General features: G+C 35.3%; 1 protein-coding gene across 1 annotated transcript in view; it reads right to left on the bottom strand.

Annotated features, from left to right (window-relative positions):
* The window catches only part of CFAP46 (cilia and flagella associated protein 46), an 88458-nt gene that overhangs the window by 15637 nt on the left and 50213 nt on the right, over positions 1-22608 (bottom strand). Inside the window, exons 30-48 of the mRNA XM_075717830.1 lie at positions 22319-22444; positions 21766-21933; positions 21250-21398; positions 19707-19805; positions 19321-19447; positions 18233-18379; positions 16658-16858; positions 14993-15099; positions 14009-14179; positions 13052-13187; positions 12001-12189; positions 11072-11260; positions 10203-10337; positions 9117-9296; positions 7381-7548; positions 3483-3580; positions 2700-2779; positions 2117-2268; positions 144-265 (exon numbers count right to left, since the gene is read on the bottom strand). Coding sequence (XP_075573945.1) covers positions 144-265; positions 2117-2268; positions 2700-2779; positions 3483-3580; positions 7381-7548; positions 9117-9296; positions 10203-10337; positions 11072-11260; positions 12001-12189; positions 13052-13187; positions 14009-14179; positions 14993-15099; positions 16658-16858; positions 18233-18379; positions 19321-19447; positions 19707-19805; positions 21250-21398; positions 21766-21933; positions 22319-22444 — 2744 coding nt within the window. The remainder of the gene's footprint in view (positions 1-143; positions 266-2116; positions 2269-2699; positions 2780-3482; positions 3581-7380; positions 7549-9116; positions 9297-10202; positions 10338-11071; positions 11261-12000; positions 12190-13051; positions 13188-14008; positions 14180-14992; positions 15100-16657; positions 16859-18232; positions 18380-19320; positions 19448-19706; positions 19806-21249; positions 21399-21765; positions 21934-22318; positions 22445-22608) is intronic.

Below are 22608 nucleotides of genomic sequence, written 5' to 3'. Positions count from 1 at the left end.
GCATACCCTGCCTATACTGTCCTTCAAGATCTAAATGTTTATTCAACAGGGTCTATTCTTGCTAAAACCATTCCTATATTTGTAGGACTTGAGTCACTGTTCTATTTTCACAAATGATGATAAAACAAGTCTAAATGTCTTACCTGATATCAGAAAAATCAAACTGTGACAGCACCGGTTTCAGGTATTCTTCCATAATTTTTAGTATTTCAGAGAAATCTGATGTCAAATTGCGTCCGTTATCATACACCTTCTCTGTCGGAGTCTATCACATACATTACAACAAAAACCAGAATACTTACAAAATGCTATTTAACAAGGATGGAGGGTGTATTATGCTAAATCAGAGGCTAAATCAAATAATTTGAAACGTCATAAAATGGAAAATATAAATATAGAAAGTCAGTTTCAAAACTACTTTATTTCAAAACATTACTCCTATCAGCATTTTGCAAAATATTCTAACATAGGAATCAGTACAATATGTCAATATTTATTATTTAAGTGATTAATATACTTCTGCAATTTCAGTGGGGAATGGCAGGGAAGTCTAGCAGAAAGAAAAGATAATGTGGTGCGCTAAATAACAGGAAGAAATTGTGAAAGGACAACTTTGAGAAGTAAACAGAAACTGTGAGATGAATGTAGAAGCAGCAAATGAAAGCCTATGCAGAGATCAGTGGAGCCAATTTATAAAAAAACTAAACAGAATGAAGAAAATAGATAAGGAGAGAATAGAATCATGTAGGAGAAGACGACACTAAAAACTGAAGCTCCTAAAAGCCAATATAGATGGACACAAAAACACTAACTGGAAAAAAGAGCTCAACTAAATGGCAAAGAGTGTTGGTATTAATGAACAGACTTCCCGCCCAAAGCTCCGTTTGTGTTGCTCTGTGCAGGTTGCATGCAAAATTATTGAAAGTTGTAATGCATTTTAAAAACCTAAGCCACTTCTTTTTTTCGTCTGTTCTACCTGACATTATCTTATCACCTTTTTCTTTACTTATGCAACTACAGCAATCTTTACATAACTTGCCATTACAACAAGAGAAAAAGTGATCCAAACTTCAACCATCTGCAATAATTGGTATTTTAACTGAAAAAAGCTAACATGATGAATAAAACAGAATTATAACTCAAGAACCAGATGTGTCAAAGTTATGTGATTAAAACAAGGAAAACTTGTACAGAAAATTCAGTATGGTCTGTATTTTTTAACTTTATACTGATGATGGAAATAGGTCTATACCAGCTTTTGTTAATATGCTATATTTAACAGTGAATTGTGATTGATATTGGAAAACCTGAATTTTATCTAATGGAGCCAAAATTAAAGTAAATTAGAATGCTAGGATGTAGACTTGCACATTTCATGCATAGAAAACTTTCTGTCACCTTGCAGCTTAAAAGCTTATGTGAAAGTTGCAGGCTTTTCCAGTGTACCTTTATGCTACAGAACTTGTGTTCACTGATTGTGAAAAACAATGTCCTTAAATGACTGAACCTTCTTGCAGTAACAGAAAACTTCTATTATCTAGAATTTAAGAGTGTTCATAGCTACAGACTTGAAATTCCAGTGAAATGTGTCCTTGAAGCAAAATTTTGTGACTACCAGACTTGGATCAACTGCATCCAAATAAACAGCTATAGTGCAAAAGACATTGCGTGCCCTAGAAAGAAACTTTTCTGTGTTGGAAATAGGTAATAAATCTGGCTAAGATAATTTTATTTTGATTGAAGGACTGAGATCTATGATTCCATTTTTTTTTTCTTGGGACAGCTGGGGCTTTTGTGTGATATGAAAGGCAATGTACATTTGCAAATGCAAATCTTAGAGGTACAGCATATTTTCAAGTAAATTGATCTCAATTCCATCAATTTTCAATTCTGATAAACTACTGAACATTTCAAAGCTGCTGAATGACATTGAAAACAGTAACAGAATAACACAGTAAGATTAAATTTTGAAGCAGAATACACGGCATTTAGCAACTGTAAAGACTAGGGATGTTACACTTGCAATAAACTGAAAATTCTGCATAAAGTGTTTATGATAGTTTTTTAGTACATGTTTTTCACCCTATTTTAAATATAAGGTAATGAAATATTTTACCACATCTGTTTTGGAGACACACTCTTGCAAGTTTTGAATGACAGTCTGTTTAAAATGGCTCTTCATCTTTTGCTGCTTGTAAAGACGCACTTTTTCCAACAAAATACAAAATGTATCCGGATTCACAGGAAATCGAGAAACTTTAGCTCGCACTATGAAAAGGAGGATAACACCATCTTAAGAATCTTTTTGAGACATCGTATTTGTACTTGAAGAAATGATTGTACAGAGACCATTAGTTTCTAAAGCCATGGTATTCTTTGAAAATTAAATAACTGTTTATATATATATTTAGCACAAAATATATACAGAAATGTACAGTGAAGAAAATCTCTACAATTATTTATCTGTAACAACTTCAGCCTTCAAATATAAACAAAAATTCTCTAAATTGTGACTAGATGCATTATATCTGATAATGAAACACATGTATTTAGGTATTTACTTTCCTCTGGTTTTAATAGGAGTTACAATTATTTCAAAAATTATTTTAAAATTTTACTGACTGCAACAGTGAAAGATATGAGCCTTCTCATAACATCAGTGCAATGATTCTTATCTCTTAAATGTAAGATGCACTTACCCATCGGCAGAGTGGGTTTTCCTTTTTGCTGTGCAGTGCTTCCTTTTGGCATCTCAATCAATGAACTGTACAAATTTGATCTATGGAAAGCAGAAAACTGCTGAGCAGATTATTTGTCTGTTCAGCCTTGTTTATAGGAAGCAAGTATATTAGATGAGTAATTATTACCCTCTAATTTAATGTGTTCACAAATACTCTCAAGATGCAGTATTTACCCCCACCTTGGGGTGCAAAACCTTCAAAATCTAACTAGAACAAACCGAGAGCTGTAAGAAAAGTTGTTTCATTGCTATATATCCAGTAAGGTAGATTTTTATTTGTTCTATGACAATTGTTTAAGACTTTTCACAATTGGTGAAGGTACTCATAGTCAGCTGCTATAGCTCAATTTATGAGTTGTCACTAATTAGGCTACCGTAATGACATCATTTGTGGCTTTATAAAGCTAAGTATGACCCCTCCTAACATTTTCAAGAGCATAAGCAATAAGAGCTGGAAACTATTAACAGAATTTAGGAGGATACTAAGAACAGCCTGAAACCTTTCAAGTGACCTCTGGAGATTTAAGAGGTAATTAGGGAAATCAAAAGTACAGAAAAACGTACATCTTTGAGCTGCAGGCAGTTTTATTTATGTATTAATTTGTTCGGTATCCTAAAATTCAAGTCCAGCAAAATTAGAAGTAAAAGGCAATAAACAACCAAAACAGTGATTATTTACAGGTGAGAAAAAGATGACATTTGTAACAAACAGAATGCTAAACCAAATTATGACATTTTGTACCTGTCTTCTGAATGCTGGAGAATAATTATGTAGAAATTAGATGGCAATGCATCCATTATATTAAAATGTTCAACAGGAATACAGAGATTTCTCCATGCCTGTACAATAATTCAAAAATAGCATTATTTTCATAGATCTTATAAACTCCAATCTCAGTTCTTTCATCAAAAAATTGGTAATAATTCTAGGAAAGAAGGTGCTAAAATTAAAAAAAAAAAAAAGCCTAAACAAACACTCAGCAGATTTGCCAGGACAGGAGGCTCCATCCCTGGAGATATTCAGAAGCCATCTGGACTTGGTCCTGGGCAAGTGGCTCTAGGTGGCCCTGCCTGAGCAGGGGGGTTGGACAAGATGACCGTCAGAGACCTTTTCTAACCTCAACCATCCTGTGATTGTGATTTTTGTGTGGTGCAGAAGAACTTGTAAGTATTACTTAAAACAAATTACAACTACTGTAACTTCACTCTTCATAACAACATGACATTTTTGGCCACTACACTATCTGGGAAGTTAAAATGCTATCAAATTCTAGCAGAGTATTAGCAAAGGAATAAGCAGAATAATTCATTGTAACATTTATGTTTGTAAAAGTCCTTCACAATGTTGTTAAGAATAGGCACCTCACCAAAAGGAACTGTATAAAATTGTATTGGGTTTACCTAAGGTTTTGGTAGCAGAGGGAGCTGCAGGGGTGGCTTCCGTGAGGAGACACCAGGAACCGCCCCCGTGTTGGACAGAGAGATTCAGGCAGCTTCAGGTCAGACCTACCGCTGCCCAAAGCTGAGCCCACCAGCAACACTGGTGGCACCCCTATGATAACATATTTAAGAAAGGGTAAAAACACAGCACAGCAGCCAGAAGAGAGGATTGAGCAAATGTGGGAGTAACAGCCCTGCAGACACCAAGGTCAGTGAAGGGGGGGGAGGAGGTGCTGAGGCACCGGAGCAGGGATTCCCCTGCAGCCCGTGGTGAAGGCAGACCATGGTGATGCAGGCTGTCCCCTGTAGCTTATGGAGATCCACGGTGGAGCAGATATGCACCCTTCAGCCTGGGAAGGGCCCCATGCCACAGCAGGTGGATGTGCCCTGAAAGAAACTGTGACCCTGTGGAGAGCCCAGGCTGGAGCAGGCTCCTGGCAGGACCTGCGGGGGACCCATGCTGGAGCAGTCCGCTCCTGAAGGACTGGACCCCATGGAAGGGACCCACGCTGGAGCAGTCCGCTCCTGAAGGACTGGACCCCATGGAAGGGACCCACACTGGAGCAGTCCGCTCCTGAAGGACTGTACCCCATGGAAAGGACCCATGCTGGAGCAGTCCGCTCCTGAAGGACTGGACCCCATGGAAAGGACCCATGCTGGAGCAGTCCGCTCCTGAAGGACTGTACCCCATGGAAAGGACCCACGCTGGAGCAGTCCGCTCCTGAAGGACTGTACCCCATGGAAGGGACCCACGCCGGAGCAGTTTGTGAAGAACTGTAGCCTGTGGGAAGGACCCATGTTGGAGAAGTTCATGAAGGACTGCCTCCCACGGGAGGAACCCCATGCAACCCCCATTCCCCTGTGCTGCTTCGGTGGCAGGGGGAGGAGGCAGAAGAATCATGAGTGAAGCTGAGCCTGGGAGGAAGGGGAGGGGAGGGAAGATCTTTTTTAGTTTTATTTTTCGCTATCCTACTCTGTTATTCATTGGCAATAAATTGATTTCCCCAAGTTGAGTCTGTTTTGCCTGTGACAGTAAGGGGTGGCTGATAGCCCTGCCCTTACCTTGACCCACAAGCTTTTCATCATATTTTCTCCCCGTCTTGTTGAGGAGGGGGAGTGACAGAGCAGCTTGGTGGGCACCTGGCAACCAGCCAAGGTCAACCCACCACAAAAATACTGTACCTAAGAATATACAACCCTTTTTGAGAAAATACAACCAAAACCAACCAAAAACCTCCTAGTCTGACTCCAGATGAAAAGCTGGTCCTAATACAGAAAGGGCCATAAATGTTTTTTGAGACTGCTGCCTTTAAGCACGTGTGCTTACGTGCTTTGCAGACTGACGTTTTATGTGCTTAAGCATACTGGGTACACTCTGGGTATACCTACATTATCAAGTGGTACAGATCATCAGGAGCAAAATTATACATTGTACACTTTTCACTTATTTTTACTTCAGAGTACTTTTGGACTGGCCCCTGGACTGAACACCCACTCAATGTGGCTTGACCGCATCAGAGAATCCGGTTCAGTTTTTGTCTGAGAGGAACCCAGATCATACAGTCACTGCACCATGATGCAAATCAAAGCACTGTAACCAAGGACAATTGGGAGATTCACTTTGAAAGTGCATTCCTGATCTGAACTAAAAATCTCAACTGAATTTTAAAAAACACTAATATACTCTCAGAGAGAACTACTTCAGTGATCACTTTGACTTCTTGCATCTCACGCTGCCTGGAGTCATGCAGTTCAAGAATACAGCCATGAACAGATGTCTCGATTGCCACCTTTTCTTTCCTAAGCTACTGCAACAGGTACAGACATGGTGGGTTTTGATGAATGTTTTCAGCTAGGGTATCTGTTACCAGTTAGATAATTACAGCAACTCAAAAACAGTGGCTTCTAAACAAAATATTATCCTGTTCCTTCTGCTAAATAAGATAACACAGTACATACAGAGAAAAGCAAAAACAGTAGCATACAAACACGTATTTTCCTTATCCTGTACTGTATCTCTGCTTGCCACATTTTGTAAATGCTTAAAGCCTGCCAGCCTACAGCTAATACTTTGTATCTAACTTGCTGGTAGTTTTTAATTTCATTCGTTTCTAACCTAGGGTCTTCCAATCTCAGTTTCGGTATCCACTTTTAGATCTCAGACATGCGAAGAATACACAGTTCTCAGCCAGCTTAGACCAAAAGACAGAGTATTTATCTCCCAGAAAGGTTATCGATTATTTGCTCCAGAACTACAAATTACCAAATTACATGAATTACATTTTACTGGTTGGTTTCTTTAAATACCCAGTTTGCAACACCATGGCTTAGTTGATGCCCAGACTCATGGACAGACTGTTAAAAAAAAAGAAGAAAATCAGGCTCTTTCCATAGGGTAACACTTGCATGGGGACCTGAGTATCTCAAACAGGATGACTGGATGCTGTCCCGTGACAGGAGTCTCTGTTGCAAGGGTCCTTTACAACGGCATCTTCAGCTGGACTGGGCGAGACTCACATGGAATTAATGATTCAAGTGTGTAGATAGCACAGCTCTGACATCTAGCTATACCAAACTGTAACTGTAAGACAAACTGGAATTGCACCCTTAAAATCTCACTTCTGACTTAAATTACATAGTTCATGCCACACAGATAACCTAGCATAAACAAAACCACGGGACAATAGATACCACACTAATAAAAATGTATTTCATAGAATCACAGAATCGTTTAGGTTGGAAAAGACCTTTAAGATCATCCAGTCCAACCATTAACCTACACTACCAAGTCCAATTGGTAAATTACTAAACCAATTAAGGGTAGAGTAGTAATTTCATGTTTCCTGGCTTGGTGGCTGGATTATTTTTTAATGAAAGTAAAAACTAGTTATCATTAAGGTTGTATATTAGTATATTAAGGTTGGAAAGGACCTCTAAGATCATCTGTCCAACCATCAACCCAACACCACCATTTTTCGATTCACGACCAAGTCAACCCATGGCTCAAATTAAGAAAACGAAATAGTTAATAGAGTTTAAAGAAAACAGATGAAATATTATTTAATCCCAGGAAGAACTGAAACAATATCTCTCTCTCTCTCTCTGTGTATATATATGTATGTATACATATATATGTGTGTCTCTGTATTTATATAACATACATACAAGCCCCTAATAAGTAGCACATCTCAAAAACTTACCATTGAAGTAGCAGTCAGTTGCTGTTCCACATTTTTTAGAAGATCACTTGTGTTTCTGTTATGTTTTAAATGATTCTGAAGATGCAGTAATGCTGCCAGCTGAGAGGTGCTGGTGTTAGATGTAGCTGTTAGAAGGATACTCTTCATCATCATAGACGCTGAACAGCTCTGTAAAATGTTTACATCTATTTAATTTCCTTCACAAAAATAATATAAATACATATATACTCTATGTTTGTTATAACATATATATATGTTAAAGTCTCTTGCTTGAAAAGTGAGATGGATTAGCAAAAGCCTGTCTACTATTTGTGTTCACAATCTAATGTAAACAGTCTAGCAATAACTTACAAAGATTTCTTAAATACGGCTAGCTAGAAATGACTTCTTTGTCTACATTTATCATCCATGTTCCTGCATTTAGTCATCTAAGGTCTACATGGAAAGGTAAATGCCCGTGTTCTGAACTCAGCTTTTCAAGTAAGTTCAGTCTTTTCTGTGTTTCTGTGCCTTTTACTGTATAGCCATCACATCACACATTTTAACAGACTTCCAACAAAGAGCAACATAAAGGGTAAGACTTTATATACTTTTCTTTCAGCAAACATACCAATACTGTTCTTTGAACCAAAGCTTGCTAAGAGCTAAAGCATCTCTTTTTTTCCTTTTAATGCAGCTGTCACATTAAAAAAATATGCAATTCGGGTCAACCTAATCAAAAATTCCAAAGGGAGGCTCAATATTGACATGGAGTGACATTTTAATTTCTTTTTTTTTTTTTTTTAATACAAACCTTTCTGGACAGGATAGTAAATGAATTAGCAGATTTTTTTTCCCAGTAAAAGACATGACTACTCATGGTTTTGGTGGCTTGATATGCATTCTACTTAGCTTGTTCACTAACAAGTACGACAGCAAACCATAAATAATATGGTGTGCTGCAGGAGTACAGGAACAACAGACTGAACCACAAAACCCCGTATTAGCTGTTTTCTGATTTATCAAAAGACCTACCTAGTCCATTCTACCCATGGGTGGAGGTATTTGCAAATCTAAGTGTTGACACCGAGGTAAGTGCTTACTGTCTGTCATAATTTCCTGCAATTGTCTTGATGTGGCAGGAAGGAAATTAGTATAAGGTGCATTTCTGTATTTCTACAATGGAGATGATGGTGTAGGAAGTATGTATTCCTTGTTCCTGATGTAGGGAATATAAGCCTTACAGCCATTCCTCATCCTCTCTGTGATGAAGGCACATACTCACATGAATGATTCATATACCTTCAAGCCATCTATGGGACCACACTGTGTAGGTGTTGCTTTGACAAACTGAATGTAAACCTTTCCTATTTACTTCAAAATAATGAATGAACAAATCCAGAGAAACATTTTTGAAATTATTTGTTAGGGAAGGATGAAACTGTATTTTGTGGTAATGTCTTGTCTTAGCTAATCACATTATAGTAATTTATTCATATTAAAATCTTTTCAAGTATGCAATCATCAATGAAAACATCAAGTCAAACACAACAGATACTAGAATTGTTAAAAAGCTACTGATCAAACATTTTACTCATATATTTGATTACCTGTATTATTCGCTAGTTCTTACATGTATCCATACATTGTGTTCTGTCTGACCAATATTCAGGCTATATGAATGAACATTTTTGCTTATGTAACTTAAAACACCCTTTTTATACTGGAAAGAAGCACCATACATTAAGCTGCATTACCTGATAAAGCGCCAAAAACTGGCTAGTTGAAACTGGATCAAATTGTCGAAAGCATTCAACCATTTCAAAACTAGCAGGAGCCAGTACATCAGTAATGTTGTGACTGAATGCAATACCCATACACTGTAGCAAAGCTTCACTGGATTGAGAAAGATATTTCTGAGCCAACCCATGTTCCTTCTAGATGATAAAAATAAAAAGGTTTATATTAAAATATGCATTAAGTATTTGTTAGATGTATACAGATTACTAGTGTGTTAGAAAAGATAAGTATTACTTTTTCTCCTTTTTAAGGCATTTACTTAATGTATGATCAAAATATGATTAATTATTTAGCAGACACCAATATCTGTTATACAACATTAAAAAGTGTTTCATAAGATACTTTCTTTAATATAAAATGTATATTTAGCAGAACAGTATTTAAATTCCAGGCAATATGAGCCGTTCAGAACAAAGGAATTTTCTATCAATTCTCAGTACAGTTGTTTCCATTGACAGTTAACTATATTAAATACAAATAAACCCACAAATGTCTTATCTCAGGTGTTTATTGATTATAGTAGCAACACAAACTGCACACTCCCAATTCCTAGTGTGCTTTGAACTGCAGTGGGTAACAGAGATCAGCTCACCATACAATAAAACAAATTTTGTAAGAATTTTACAACTATTTTGTGATAGAAGTTCTTTCTTCTTTGTTCCCAGTCTGCAAAATGTTATGCTCCCTTAGAAAGGCACGTCTGTGAAGCAGAGAGAAAGCTGCCTGTTCTTCTTGTCCTGGCTGCTACAAGCTCAGTCAGTGGGAAACCACTGAAGGAGAAATTATTTCTTTTTGGGACCAAGTGGGAAAGCTCAAATCAGGAGCTCCCACAGCACGTATAGCAGGGCAGGACAGAGATACATGGCAGAGTAGTGATGGAAAGCTGGGTTTTGGTGGGTTGTTTTGGAGATTTTTTTCTTTTGTAAGATCAAATTTATGTTACAATCATTTCCATTATCAGTTCAAACAGAACTGATAAGGTGACTATTATTCCATAAAAAGAAAGCATTCAAATTCTAGTGCAAGCCAATATGCTAATATACCTTTAATTCCTGTATTTTCCTCCTATACTTATCATATTGACATTTATTGGTCGGTAAACTGCTGTCTGTCACTTCCTGTTCACTGCATTCTGCTGAGGTCAGGAAAGTTTTTGCAATGTTTGATTTAGCTTCTTCCTACTCATCACAGCCATCACAGTATAAAAAAAAAAACAATAATGAATCATTCCATTAAGTATGGCTAGCTTCATTTCTTTTGTGAAGGTCTAGGTGAAAATGGAACTCATCTTAAAAGAAATCATCTCACTGTATTAATCCCTTGATGGTGAGAGATTTAGCAATATTATCAGGCATCAAAATTTCTTAAGATGTTATGATGACAATATGAGTAATAGAAACTAAAAAGCCCCCCCCATACAACCTTTAAGATTTTGATTTTCTAATATTTGTCCTCAGTTAATTTCTTCTGAACAGTTTGATTTATCACTGAATTTATAATGACTCAATCAACTTTTCTTTTCTTACATGGTGTTCTTACTACAACACAAAAGAACTTACAAATCTGAGCTTTTAATCTACAAGTCATTACTTCTTGTCTGCATAGATTCAGAGGCCAACCTACCTAGTCCTCTAAGGCATTCAATGATTTTTTTTCTCTCTCTTTTGAAAACATTGTAATTCGCATATCACAGGAACGAATCAAAAAATTATCTACATGAGGATGGCAAGTAAGCAGAAGCATTTTTCTGAAATTACTTGGTTCAGTATACATTTTTATTATGGCTTGCATGCAATATGTAAAACCTAGCTCTAAATAAAGAGTAGTGTTATACAAGGGTGTACAGAAAAAATATTGTGGTAGACAAACTTTACACATAGGAATGGATTTAAATGCAGAAAAGAATGCATACCGTAACATTTGGCTTCCAGTAAATCTCTGAATGTACAGGATCTACGTTAATGGCAAGTAAATGAAGAGTTTTCCCAGTGAGATATAGGCATTTGGATTTGATGTCAGGACAACCTCTAGAAAGATGCTGCACGTTTGCTAACTGAGCCAGTGTAATATGACCCACAGTGCACTCCATACGCTTCCAGTCCTGGTAAAATACATATTTATGCTTATTTGCTCATATATACCCATACATATAGAAACATACTTCTTTAAAAAATGACGCATATATATTTACATACAAACACACTTGTTAAATGTGATTCCACTTTCAACTACAAATGAGCTGTCTTTAATAGATATAATAATTCATTAACAATTGATAAAAAAAAAAAGTACACTGTAACATCCATAAGCAAACATAAGCAACCAATGCTGAGAGAAACATGGGATAAGGGGAGGGTGCTGCAGAGAACGGTGGGAATACTGTGCTCTCCTGTAACAGCATTTCCTATTGTCACTGTCAGAGACAGAATCATGGGCAAGAATCACTGTTCTCTTCCAGTGGGGCATGTCTTATGTTCTTATTCATCAGCTCAGTTAGGCAGATCTGCTTAAAACCAACTGTTTTAAAAAGAAGAGACAATAATGCAAAAAGAACTGTCAATTAGAAAGCCTCAAGTAATTTCCCTGCTACTCTTAGTGGTTTTTAAGTCTCTGCATTTGAGAAACAAAATCTTTCCAAGAACACAAAACCAAAAAAGAACCCCAATAAACCATCCCCAAGACAAAAACCACACACTTGAACTTTCTTTGCTGCAAAACTACCTGAATGATCTGGGGACACGTTTCCTCAGTAATGGAAGAAGTTCTGCTATGGAAAACATCCCTGGGAAACTTTGTTACATCTTTTATATACAAATCATAGGACTAAATATTTTGTATTACCTGTTCTGTTGCATCATCTTCAGTAGTTCCCCTGATGAATGCCTCCACAATTTTATCAGACGATGCTACTTCCAGTTTTTTAAGCTTTTTCTCAGTAATAACAAGATGAAAAATATCCAAAAGAATTTCCACAAGATTTATTTTCCTTTTAGCTAGCTGCCTCATTAATGGGATACTAATATTTGTAGTCTGAAACACAGAAGAAAGGAAAGTAGAATTCTAATTTCAAATATTTTTGCAAATTTACACGATAAGTTAGAATGTTGTATTTCTTTTAACTAACAAAGCAAACATTTTAACAATATCACCTCAATAGATCAGAGATACTGCTATGAAAACATTTAAGTAATTTAAAAGATAACCTGCAATGTCAAATATATTACAAAGCAATCAAAGTAGCCGCATAGAAAAAGAGCATCTGCATTTTTGCTTTTCATATTTTATGCATGTGGTGCAAATACCTAATTCCAAAGGAGTAACAAATGAGTACATAAAACCAGAATCTTAATATTAATGGTTTTGCTACCTGCCCAAAATACTTGCTCTTTAGAAAAGGCAAAGCAGAAAAAAAAGCTGGATCCTAGAGTATAATAACGGTACACACAAGCAAAGTAGGCTGCAGGCTTTCATTACCCAAAATATACTCTTTTGAAAACAGGCTTTCTTAATTTACATAATGTTCTGTGTAACCTTCTTTTTCTCCTGAGAAATAAACGCTTTATTGTGGAGAATTTTAAACTTGTGAGGTATTTAGAGAATCAAAAATATCTTCAAGTTTAGACTTTTTCTTTTGTAGCTATTAGATAAATTTTAGAATTAAATAAAATTGACAAAGACCAAACAAATCCTCTAATTTCTGCTTTTCTTCTTCCCTTTTAAAACTGTAAATTCTTTTGGCATGCAATGTTTCCTTCTATATTCAAACAATGCCTATCACTACAGGAAGATAATCTCATTTGGGGCTTCCAGGAACTATCCAGGAATGAGTGAACAGTACAACTAAATTAGATTTCTTTTCCATCAATAGAAAAATATATATACATCTCCATACCTCATTAACTGCAAATAAGCTACAGACATTATGAAACACTTCCTCTGTTTTGGATACTGCCCTCTGAGCTAATTCATAAGCATCTAGATAGTGACTATGTTTTTCTTCTTCATTTCTTTCCTGCTTGGCAATCATCCTGAAAAGAAAAAAAAAAAAAAAACAAACCAAAACATAAACCCAAATGAACGAGGGTAAGAAAGTGTTTATTTTTATGGTATCAACACTATTGAACATATATAATAAAATAATTGGATTAATAGATTAAATAGAATAATTAATAGATAAAATAGATTAATTTTGTACATGTGTTTTCTAAATGTTCAAATAGGAAAAGTGAATGTTCACACATTATTTTTTCAAGGTCTTATTCTTGGAACTGTACTGCTGCAATGCAAGAAGATGCCAAGACACAAAGATAAGAAATGCAGATAATATTCTAGAGTATGTATTGGCCAGGAGCAAAATGGCAGAATAGCCAGGTACAAAACATATCTCCGTTGTTTTAAGGGGACATCTTGGAAACAGCTGGGAGTCAAGGCATACCGTGTTTTGCACTTTTGCTATTACAGCCATTTCTAGAGAACCATTTCAACAGTAAGAATTGTAAAAGCCTGTAAATACTTGAGAATGATTGGTGTGGCTGCCAAAATGCCTTTATAAATGGGAAGACAAAAAGCTGACTTGGAGACCTTGATACTTTGTTTTGACCTCAAACACAATACAAAAATCACTAGTACCATGTAAGATTATCTCTGCCCTCAGTGAAAAGCATTTTTGGTTCTACAGTATTTTTCTGAATACAGAACACATCAAGAAGGCAAATAGATGTGTAACACCAAGATATAAAACCTGACAATATTACCTGCTCTTTTCCATCTTTAATTAGACTGTAAAAATGTAAACAATACACTTCGTGGACTAGTTAAATAAAATTTTTCATCAGAGGTATAACCTTACCTGTGAATATTTGCACATTCTAGCAGTATCTCAGCACTGCCGTTTTTATGCCCATAATGAAAGAAGTCCTTCTCAATTTGAACTAATTTATTGTAAGATTCCTGTAGCATATGTGGCAACTGACAAGACTCAGCATTAATTGTCATACAATCTATCTGAATAAGTGTTTTCCTAGAAATAAAAATTAAGTACAAGATAGCAGTCAGAAAGCGCAGGCTGCATTTGAAAACAGACATATTCCTCTCTGCTCTCCTTTAAATTGTAAGAAATCTAGAAAAAAAATCTTCATTCTTTAAATCTGTCGTCTACAAATTATAGCAGGTCCTGAAAAAAATCAAAATATTGTATTTTCAGCTTAGAATTGGTATGTCATTTGTTCCATGTATCTAATTATTCAAACTGCCTAGGCCTCATCAGTCTTCTAAATATAGCTGAACTGAGAAGACTATTAGTCCTCCCTTTCTAATTCAAAAGTTTCACATTTCTGGAAAGAGAACAAGTGTAAATGTTACATACTTCTCTCCTTTTACCAACACATTTTAAGCTCTCTGGGCTTGGATTTCAACGTAACCAAAATCATTGTTTAGTTTCACCATAAAAAGACTTCCTTGGATCACGGTGAGGAGAGAAGTAGGTTGATACTGCAGCCTACAACAGTGTTGTGGGAATATCTGTGCTCAAACAGACACCTCTGCATAGGCAAATGTATCTTGTTCCTTTGGCTAACCAACACCACAAACCATGCACAGTAGGTTGTGGTATCTGAACTAGCTTACTAACTTAACAGGCAGCAAGGCTACACACAAGAATGAAGGAACTGGAAAGGAAATTGAAATTTAAAAAAAAAAAAAAAACATACCATAAAGCACTTGGAAGAAAAATATTTGAGAATCCACAGAATGCACTATACTAAAATAAAGATGAATGATTTGCAATGTAGCTGCATAGTAGAGGCTGGGCACATTTTAATGAAAACACAGTTACCTGGCTTCAAGGGATGCAATTATAAAACCCAACTCCGACTGTCGGTTAGGTCTCTTCAATAAAGTAGATCTGAGCACATTTACAGTGTGTTCCAGTATCTCACAAGCCTGCAGGTAACATCAGAAACCTTGTAATCCTATTTTAAATGTGTGTGTATAATATTAAACATTAATTTAGAAAGCTTAAATTTTGTGCAGAACATGTTAAGTATCTTTCCCTAATATTCCCCAAGAAGACTGATTCTTGACAACTGTTTATAAGTCAAAAAAGTATGAGTTAGGAACAAATTTAGGTATTTTGATATGATTAAGTGAATGGAGCACATACACACAAGGAGAGAAGATGGACCCAGACTCATCTTAGAGGTAAATAGCAAAAGAACGAGGGGCAACAGACCCAGCCTGGAAAAAGGGGAATTCTAAACAGATGTTCCAGTGTTTGGCCACCTTCATAGTGACTTTTCTTTTGGGTGGGGTGTTACAAGGGGCCAGAAAGGTTGTGGAATCTCTATTCTTGGAGATATTTGAAGAGTGGCCATATATGGCCCAGAGCAACTTGATTTAACAACAGGGTCAGATCTCACTTCAAGATTGCCCCTGCTTTGCCTGGGGTTAGACCAGATGACCTCTAACCGAAATAGTCATTTGTTTCTATATTTCACAGGCATCCTCTTAGGGACAGATTCCTGCATCCTTACTTACACTGACTAGCACATTTATCCACGAGTAAACCTTACGCTATTATAGTTTTGCCACCTGGGCATGTAAAAGAAGTCCCCAACTAATAGTTTTGAATGAAAAAGCCCTTGGATGATACTCAAAACCGCATCTACAGATTTGTCCCTATTAAAAAATTTTGCTGCTGCATTCATGTTCGTCAGACATGGAGTTAAAAGAAAAAAAACCACCTCACACATTTCATTAATAGCTATGCGGGTAAAACCTTAGTAAATACTCTCACTGGTAACCAAGTATATTGTACTTCAATGTTGTAAATGTGAGTTCATCCCAAATCAAAATAATCCCTCTATACAAAACAGACTCACACAGATTATCAATAAAGGACAGATGATCACAGACACAACAAGATTATATTTATGCTGAAACTCATTAAGGATTTGAGTTAAGGGTTGAACAGTAAATGGATATTTTAATGTTAAGGGTCAAATAGGAAAAGGTTTTTAATAAATATATATATTATACTTACGGTAGTATCTTTCAGAATCTAGAAATAATATTTGTAAAACTATTAAATATTTCAAAAGGAAGTGCATACTAGGAAATAATATTGGAAGTTTATTAAATATGGAAAATAAACACGTCAATGTTAACAGAATTGTCAGAGTACAAAAGCATTCTAACCAAGAGAATCAGATCTCTGGGATTTTACTTGCATATAGTAGATTACAATTGCTCTTATTTCAATAGAAGTGTATACAGCTTATAAAAATATCCTGAACGTCTGTGGGTAAAATCTCGTTTCTACTGGCCTGCATCTGTTTGGAGTCTGTAATTAATGTTCGTTGACTGCACAACAGAAAAAACAACATTAACGGCATTTAACACCTATTTTTGCTTCACTGAAATGCCAAGGCTATAACATTTCACTGAAAGAGGCACCACTGCTGCAAAAAAACCAACCACCAAAACCAAAACACCTCCTTACCACGCTCTGTTTTCCTTCCCCCTCTTCCTCTAGAATTGCTTCTATTAGACTAAGAGTACTGTCGTACCAAAACTGCTCACTTCCTCCTAGAAGCTGTGCTTTCTCAAGGAGTGCTTTAGCTTGCCCGTGGTTTCTTTCCAGGTTAGCCAATACAGCAAGTAAGTACAAGCACCTTGACACATCATACGGGGCCCTCAATTCCTAGGAAGAGAGTATGTGACGTATATACAAAAGATCCACTACTCCTATTCATATTTACTTTTATTCATATTTTTGATTAAACTTACGAATAGGCACAGAAATAAGAAGCAAATGGTATTTCCTCAATTATCTGTAGAATTTCTTAGTTACTCATATTACTTTTTTCAAAAACTTAGTGTCTATTTCATATCAAGAATTTCAAATCTTAAAATATACTTTATATTTCCCCATGTTCCCATATCTTCCACTCCACAAGTCAAATAAGCTATTTTTCTGCCATTATTTAGTATGCATATATCTGCTGTCATTTGTCAGTGTCTGATGAATGCGGTGATGAAAAATTTTTTAGTGAACTGAGATTTAGGTACACTAGAACTCCAGTAAATTTACAATGCTACTTTATACTAGTTATAAACTATATACTAGTAGTATACAAGAGACAAATATAGCGTACAGTACAGATAGTATACCAGCATAAAGGCATACAGGATACTAGTAAGAAATTATACCATTATTGTCCTCCCTAATGTCTTTTGAACTTTTCTCAATGTACAATACTAAATTCATGCTTTAACAAGAGACATATATTATTAATGAATATATTATTCATATATTATTATTCAAACTATTCATGATTCATGCTAAATATACGTAGGCAGTTTTTACTTGCATGAGAAAAATTATTATGTACAATAACAGGATAACAATTAAGTATTTTTTAAAAGTAAAGGATTTATTGCAATAATTACATTTCAGTAACCCATATAACCAAGAAGGGAGCTATAATGGAGAATGGTAGATACAGGAAGAATATCTTTAACGTAAACCCTTCATAATAATGAGACGATGTGGATTTGTTTGGTGGAACATACGGACACTTATTTCAGATCTGCCAGAATTCTAAGTCATAATTTCAGTGACAGTGGCTGTTTATCAAAACACAGTTAGCAGTGAAACCATAACAAGTTTCAAAATGATATAACTTTCAAATGATCAAAACGTTGAGAGGACGGAGCTAAATGCGCTCTCTCTCTCTTATGAGCAAATCCCGAATGTCCCCAAACTATTTCAACAAACAAGGTTTGCATATACATACACCTTCCAAGGTCACTGCAAAGCATACAGAGATGCTGACACTACTTCACAAGTTGAAATAATCTTCAGATAATTCCCATAAAGTTGGACTTAAGTGCCATATATTTAAATGTATGCCTTATACATGTTGAAACTCATGTAACATAGGTTTGGGGCAGCGGCGGGGGGAAGGTTTGGTTTTGCAATTTGATTATTATTATGAGGAATGACTGCATCAAAATGAACATTATTCCTACACATTTTATTAATTTTTCTTTTTCTACTTTATATCTGATGTACCTGAGTTGCAGCATGGGCCTCTGAAAGCAGAAGTCTTGCTGGTTGATACAAGCCTAGCTGAATTAGTATTTCAGCTTTTTCTATCCACAAGTAAGGGAAAGAAAGTGCACTCAGTCCTTTTCCTGTTACCGTATTTAACTCAAAAAACTGAAAAATAACAAAAATATTACACCTTAATAAATTTCAAAACTAGGTGGAATACAAATTGTTATTAACTATCATAGTCAAGTCTTGATATATCCCACAGTCTAGTTCTATTTTCTAACTCTGAAATTCAATGTTATATTACAGGAAAAACAGGTTTACTGAGATTTGGGGTTTGTAATCCTCAAAAGGCATTCAACTAATAAGTATGCACTATTAAAACTAATTTTAGAACAGATTAAATACTTCAGTCCTGCTACTGTCACAAATAAGTTGATTCTTCGTAATAACTAAAACAATCAAAGAGAAAAACTATTTACAAGAGCTAAAAGAGGTGACTCGAGAGGGATTAGTAATTAGAAAAAAGATATTTTACATGCACAAGAATGGAAAAATATACAAAGACAGCAGAATGGCATGATGAAAACAAGGACAGAATTGCCATAATAAAGAGGAAAGTGGAGGTAAGCTTTAAGAATATCAGCAAGGCAATTATCTTCCTAGAGAAGAGACAGAAAAGACAGAGCTGAAGTATCTGCATGCCTTTAAAACAATGTACGAGGCAGCAAAACAGTATGCAGTGATGTAATGGAGAGAGGAAGAAGAGAAAACTCAGACCAAGAGTGAATACAACGTCTTCTCTGCTTCTCAGTTTTTTCCATTGATTTGCATTAGTCCCAAATTCCATTTATAGAAAAGTAGTTTTAGTTCGTATGAATACAGATTCTACTTTTGTTCTTCCACAATACAAACAATATGCCAGGCAAACTCAGCTCACATTCAGCTGATGCCTACCAGCAGAATTTAAGTAATAAGCATTTTTAAGGATTTTTTGTGTTCATGTATTTCTCAAGTATAAAATTATTTAAAAAACAAACTAGCAAGTATATTAAAATAAAAAGTGAGGAGTAATTTATTAAAGGAACTGGAGTAGAAATAAAAACCTTTTCACTTGAAATAAGGATATTCTCATCCCTACTACCATTCAGCTGAGCATTTTCAAAAAATGTTCTTCTTTCTTCTGTCTTAGTATGTACTTGTTCTTTTTTCAGTGCAATCTCTTGCCTACACCTAATTCACAAGGAAAAAAAAGTAAATTCAAGTATGTTTTAAAAGTATTTTATAATGAAGTATTCGTGTGCTAGGCATCTTCACCATACACTCTGTGGATACAGACAAAACAATCATGCACAGAATTTTAGGGCACAGCTAATATACCAAATTTGTGTTAAGAGATCATAGTTTTTAATATTTTTTTCCCCCAACAACACTTATAAACTGTAGGGGAAAAAACCCAACTAAATACACCCTCTGTAGTGAAAATACATACATTGCTTGTTCTAATTCACTAATGTAGGCTTCTCCAGCAGCTTTCTCATGATACAAAGATGCCTGACTCAGTTTTAGGTCTGAACATATCAAGGCAATTCTAAGAATAAAAAGAAGACATGTTTAAGAAACAATCAGAATCTTTCATACGTTGCTTCATATAAACACATTATATATAAAGAGCATACATTCCACATTTGTCAATCCTACCTTCTTATGTCTTCATTAATATTGGCGATAACAAAAATTTTAAATAAAAAAGGAGGAAATGAGGTAGCTGAAATTACCCATTGATAGAAGTCATACAAAAATAGAATGAGTTGGGTTGGAAGGCACGTTTTTGAGATCATCTAGTCCACCCCCTGGGCCATAGGCAGGGGCATCTTTCATTAGATCAGGTTGCTCAAAGCCCCATCCAACTGACCTTGAACACTTCCAATGATGGGGCATCCATCAAACCCCTATCTCTCCAATTTAGTGGCAAAAATGATGTGGTAAAAGTATGGAAATATTTATAATATGGTCTCACTACAGCATTCAAAAAACCCCATACATGTGGATGTGCTAACCTACTTTTCTGTACTGAGTAGAGAGTAATATATTCATGCACACCTATCTGACCATATGTAAAAATCAGGTCATAGATATAAATAAAATACCACGAAATAAAAACACATCTTGAAGAGTCAGCAAAAAAATTTGTCTGGCAAAGCTTGGCTGCAAATCAATTTCCTGTTAGTAAATCACTTTTAGTCTTGTAAGACAGTAACTCAGTAATGAATTGGCAATCCAGATAAACACACATACATTTGTATACATGAATATTTATCTATTCTAACGCGTGGGATCAGTTTCAGGCATTTTAAAAATACATTATGTGGCATTTCACAAACTATCGGGAATTAAGCAAACAATTATTGCTTATAACTGCTAATTATTAAGCAAACATTATGCAACACATTTCGAAAAAGCATGATGAAACATTTTAACTAAAACAGCAATAACTTGCCATTGCATGCATATTAAATATTTTTGAATCAAAACTTTTAGGGCTAATCATCCATAAAAATAACAGAATTTTGGTCACAAAGGAAAATCTCTCTATAAAAGAGAATGCACTTATCGGGGGTATTTGTTGGGTTCTCACGCTAAAGACTGTATTTTTGATGCAAGATGTGAGTCTGCCTTTTGAATACTTAAAAGATAACACTTTTATTGAAATTTTTTGGACTTGGCTTTTTTCAGTTAGGTGACAGTAAGGCATTACAAAAATTATTCACATGAAGTGGCTCGAGTTCATAATCTTGTACACCTTTCCTGGTGGAGATCATGTTTAGTAACAGATAAACTTAGTGGCTTTAATTCCACAAGCAAGCCAATTCATCAAAACTCTATTAAAATGTATGAAAAAGGAACAAAAAAACATCACAAATACAAAAAAATAAGTCACAAAAAGCCTTTTTTGTTACTATTTAGTGAAATATTAATGGATGGTCCTCTCCATTCAGTTACTCTTTTATTTAAAAGAAATAAAAGATACAAACCGAAGATGATAGAGATCAGACAGACTTCTACATTCCACAACTTCATTAGCAATAACTTCAGCTAGCTGAAAGATGGGAAGAATCAAGTGCGGGCAAAAAATTTTCTGTAGTTCTTTAGATAAAAGGTCCATAAAATACAAAGTGCAAGTCTGAAAATAAATTTTTTTAAATTCAATCATAATAATAAACGTAATTTTGTAGAGAATAAATTTTAAATTAATTATTACCTCTTCAGTTCCAAACTTGACTAAAAAAAAATGAAACAAACTTTCAAGCTGAAAAAGCAGCTAGGTACACAGTTAATTTATTCTGTAAGTTAAGTTCATTTCAGAATGCAGAGGAAAGACTAACACTTTTTGAAGTATTAATGAATACTATGACAAGGAAGTATTTCTGACAGCTGTCTGAACGTACTCTTTATCGCACAGACAGAAAAACTAAAACACAACGTAGTTCTCTGCTACTCATTTTTTTCCTAAATAATAAATGCTCTAGAATTTTGAGTTGTATACTTACAGGTTTTGGGAAGTTATCCCAGTTAATACCATAACTATTTGTTTTCTGTTTAAAAGTATCTCTGATTTCATGGGGACAGTCATAATGAGCCCATTCTTCCACATTTGCTGGTAAGGTATCAACTGATCCTTTCCCTTTAGGGTTCTCTCTCACAATAGAAACTTCAACCTGTAATAAAAAATAAGGACATTCATGAGGCCAAATTAACATTCTTGTTCATATTAAATATTCAGCTAACATTAGTATCTGTTTAATATCCTTTGAAGTTTTGTCTGGCCTTTTTTTTTTTTGACTGCTAGACTGTGGGTTTTACAAAACAGCAGTATTTTGACCAATGCAACGAACAAAAGAAAAGAAAAAGTATCTGTAAATTTACAACCTGTCAAGTCCATGCGATCAAGAGCCAAGGTATGATACACAGACTCACAGAGAAATTCTTTACAGGTTATAAGAGTCTTTACAGGAAGGCACCTGAACTTTTTAACAAATGAGCCCAGGAAAACATCTTTTAGAAAGAGATGATTGTTTAATTCCACAGGAAAGGGGTTCTTACTTGTTTCTCTTTCTTTTTGTCCTTCTCTTTTTTAGGAGCAATTATTGATTGTACCTTCTGAGGAGCTGTAAACTGTGAAGACTCTGATGATACTTTTGTAATAGATCCTGATGCTGACAATGATACCTAGATAATAAAATAATTCCAGTTAGTTATTTTCAATTTTCAATAATAATCTCAGTTTCTAGTAATAATGATAACTCACTGTAAGTCACTACCAACAGCCACTAACAATTGCCACATACATAGTTATGTTTGCCTAAGAGCTTTCTTCAGAAAACTAAAATTTT

The sequence above is a fragment of the Pelecanus crispus genome, chromosome 10 (assembly GCF_030463565.1).
Source record: "Pelecanus crispus isolate bPelCri1 chromosome 10, bPelCri1.pri, whole genome shotgun sequence".
Taxonomy (NCBI): domain Eukaryota; kingdom Metazoa; phylum Chordata; class Aves; order Pelecaniformes; family Pelecanidae; genus Pelecanus; species Pelecanus crispus.
This window is presented reverse-complemented; position numbering and strand designations above follow the sequence as displayed.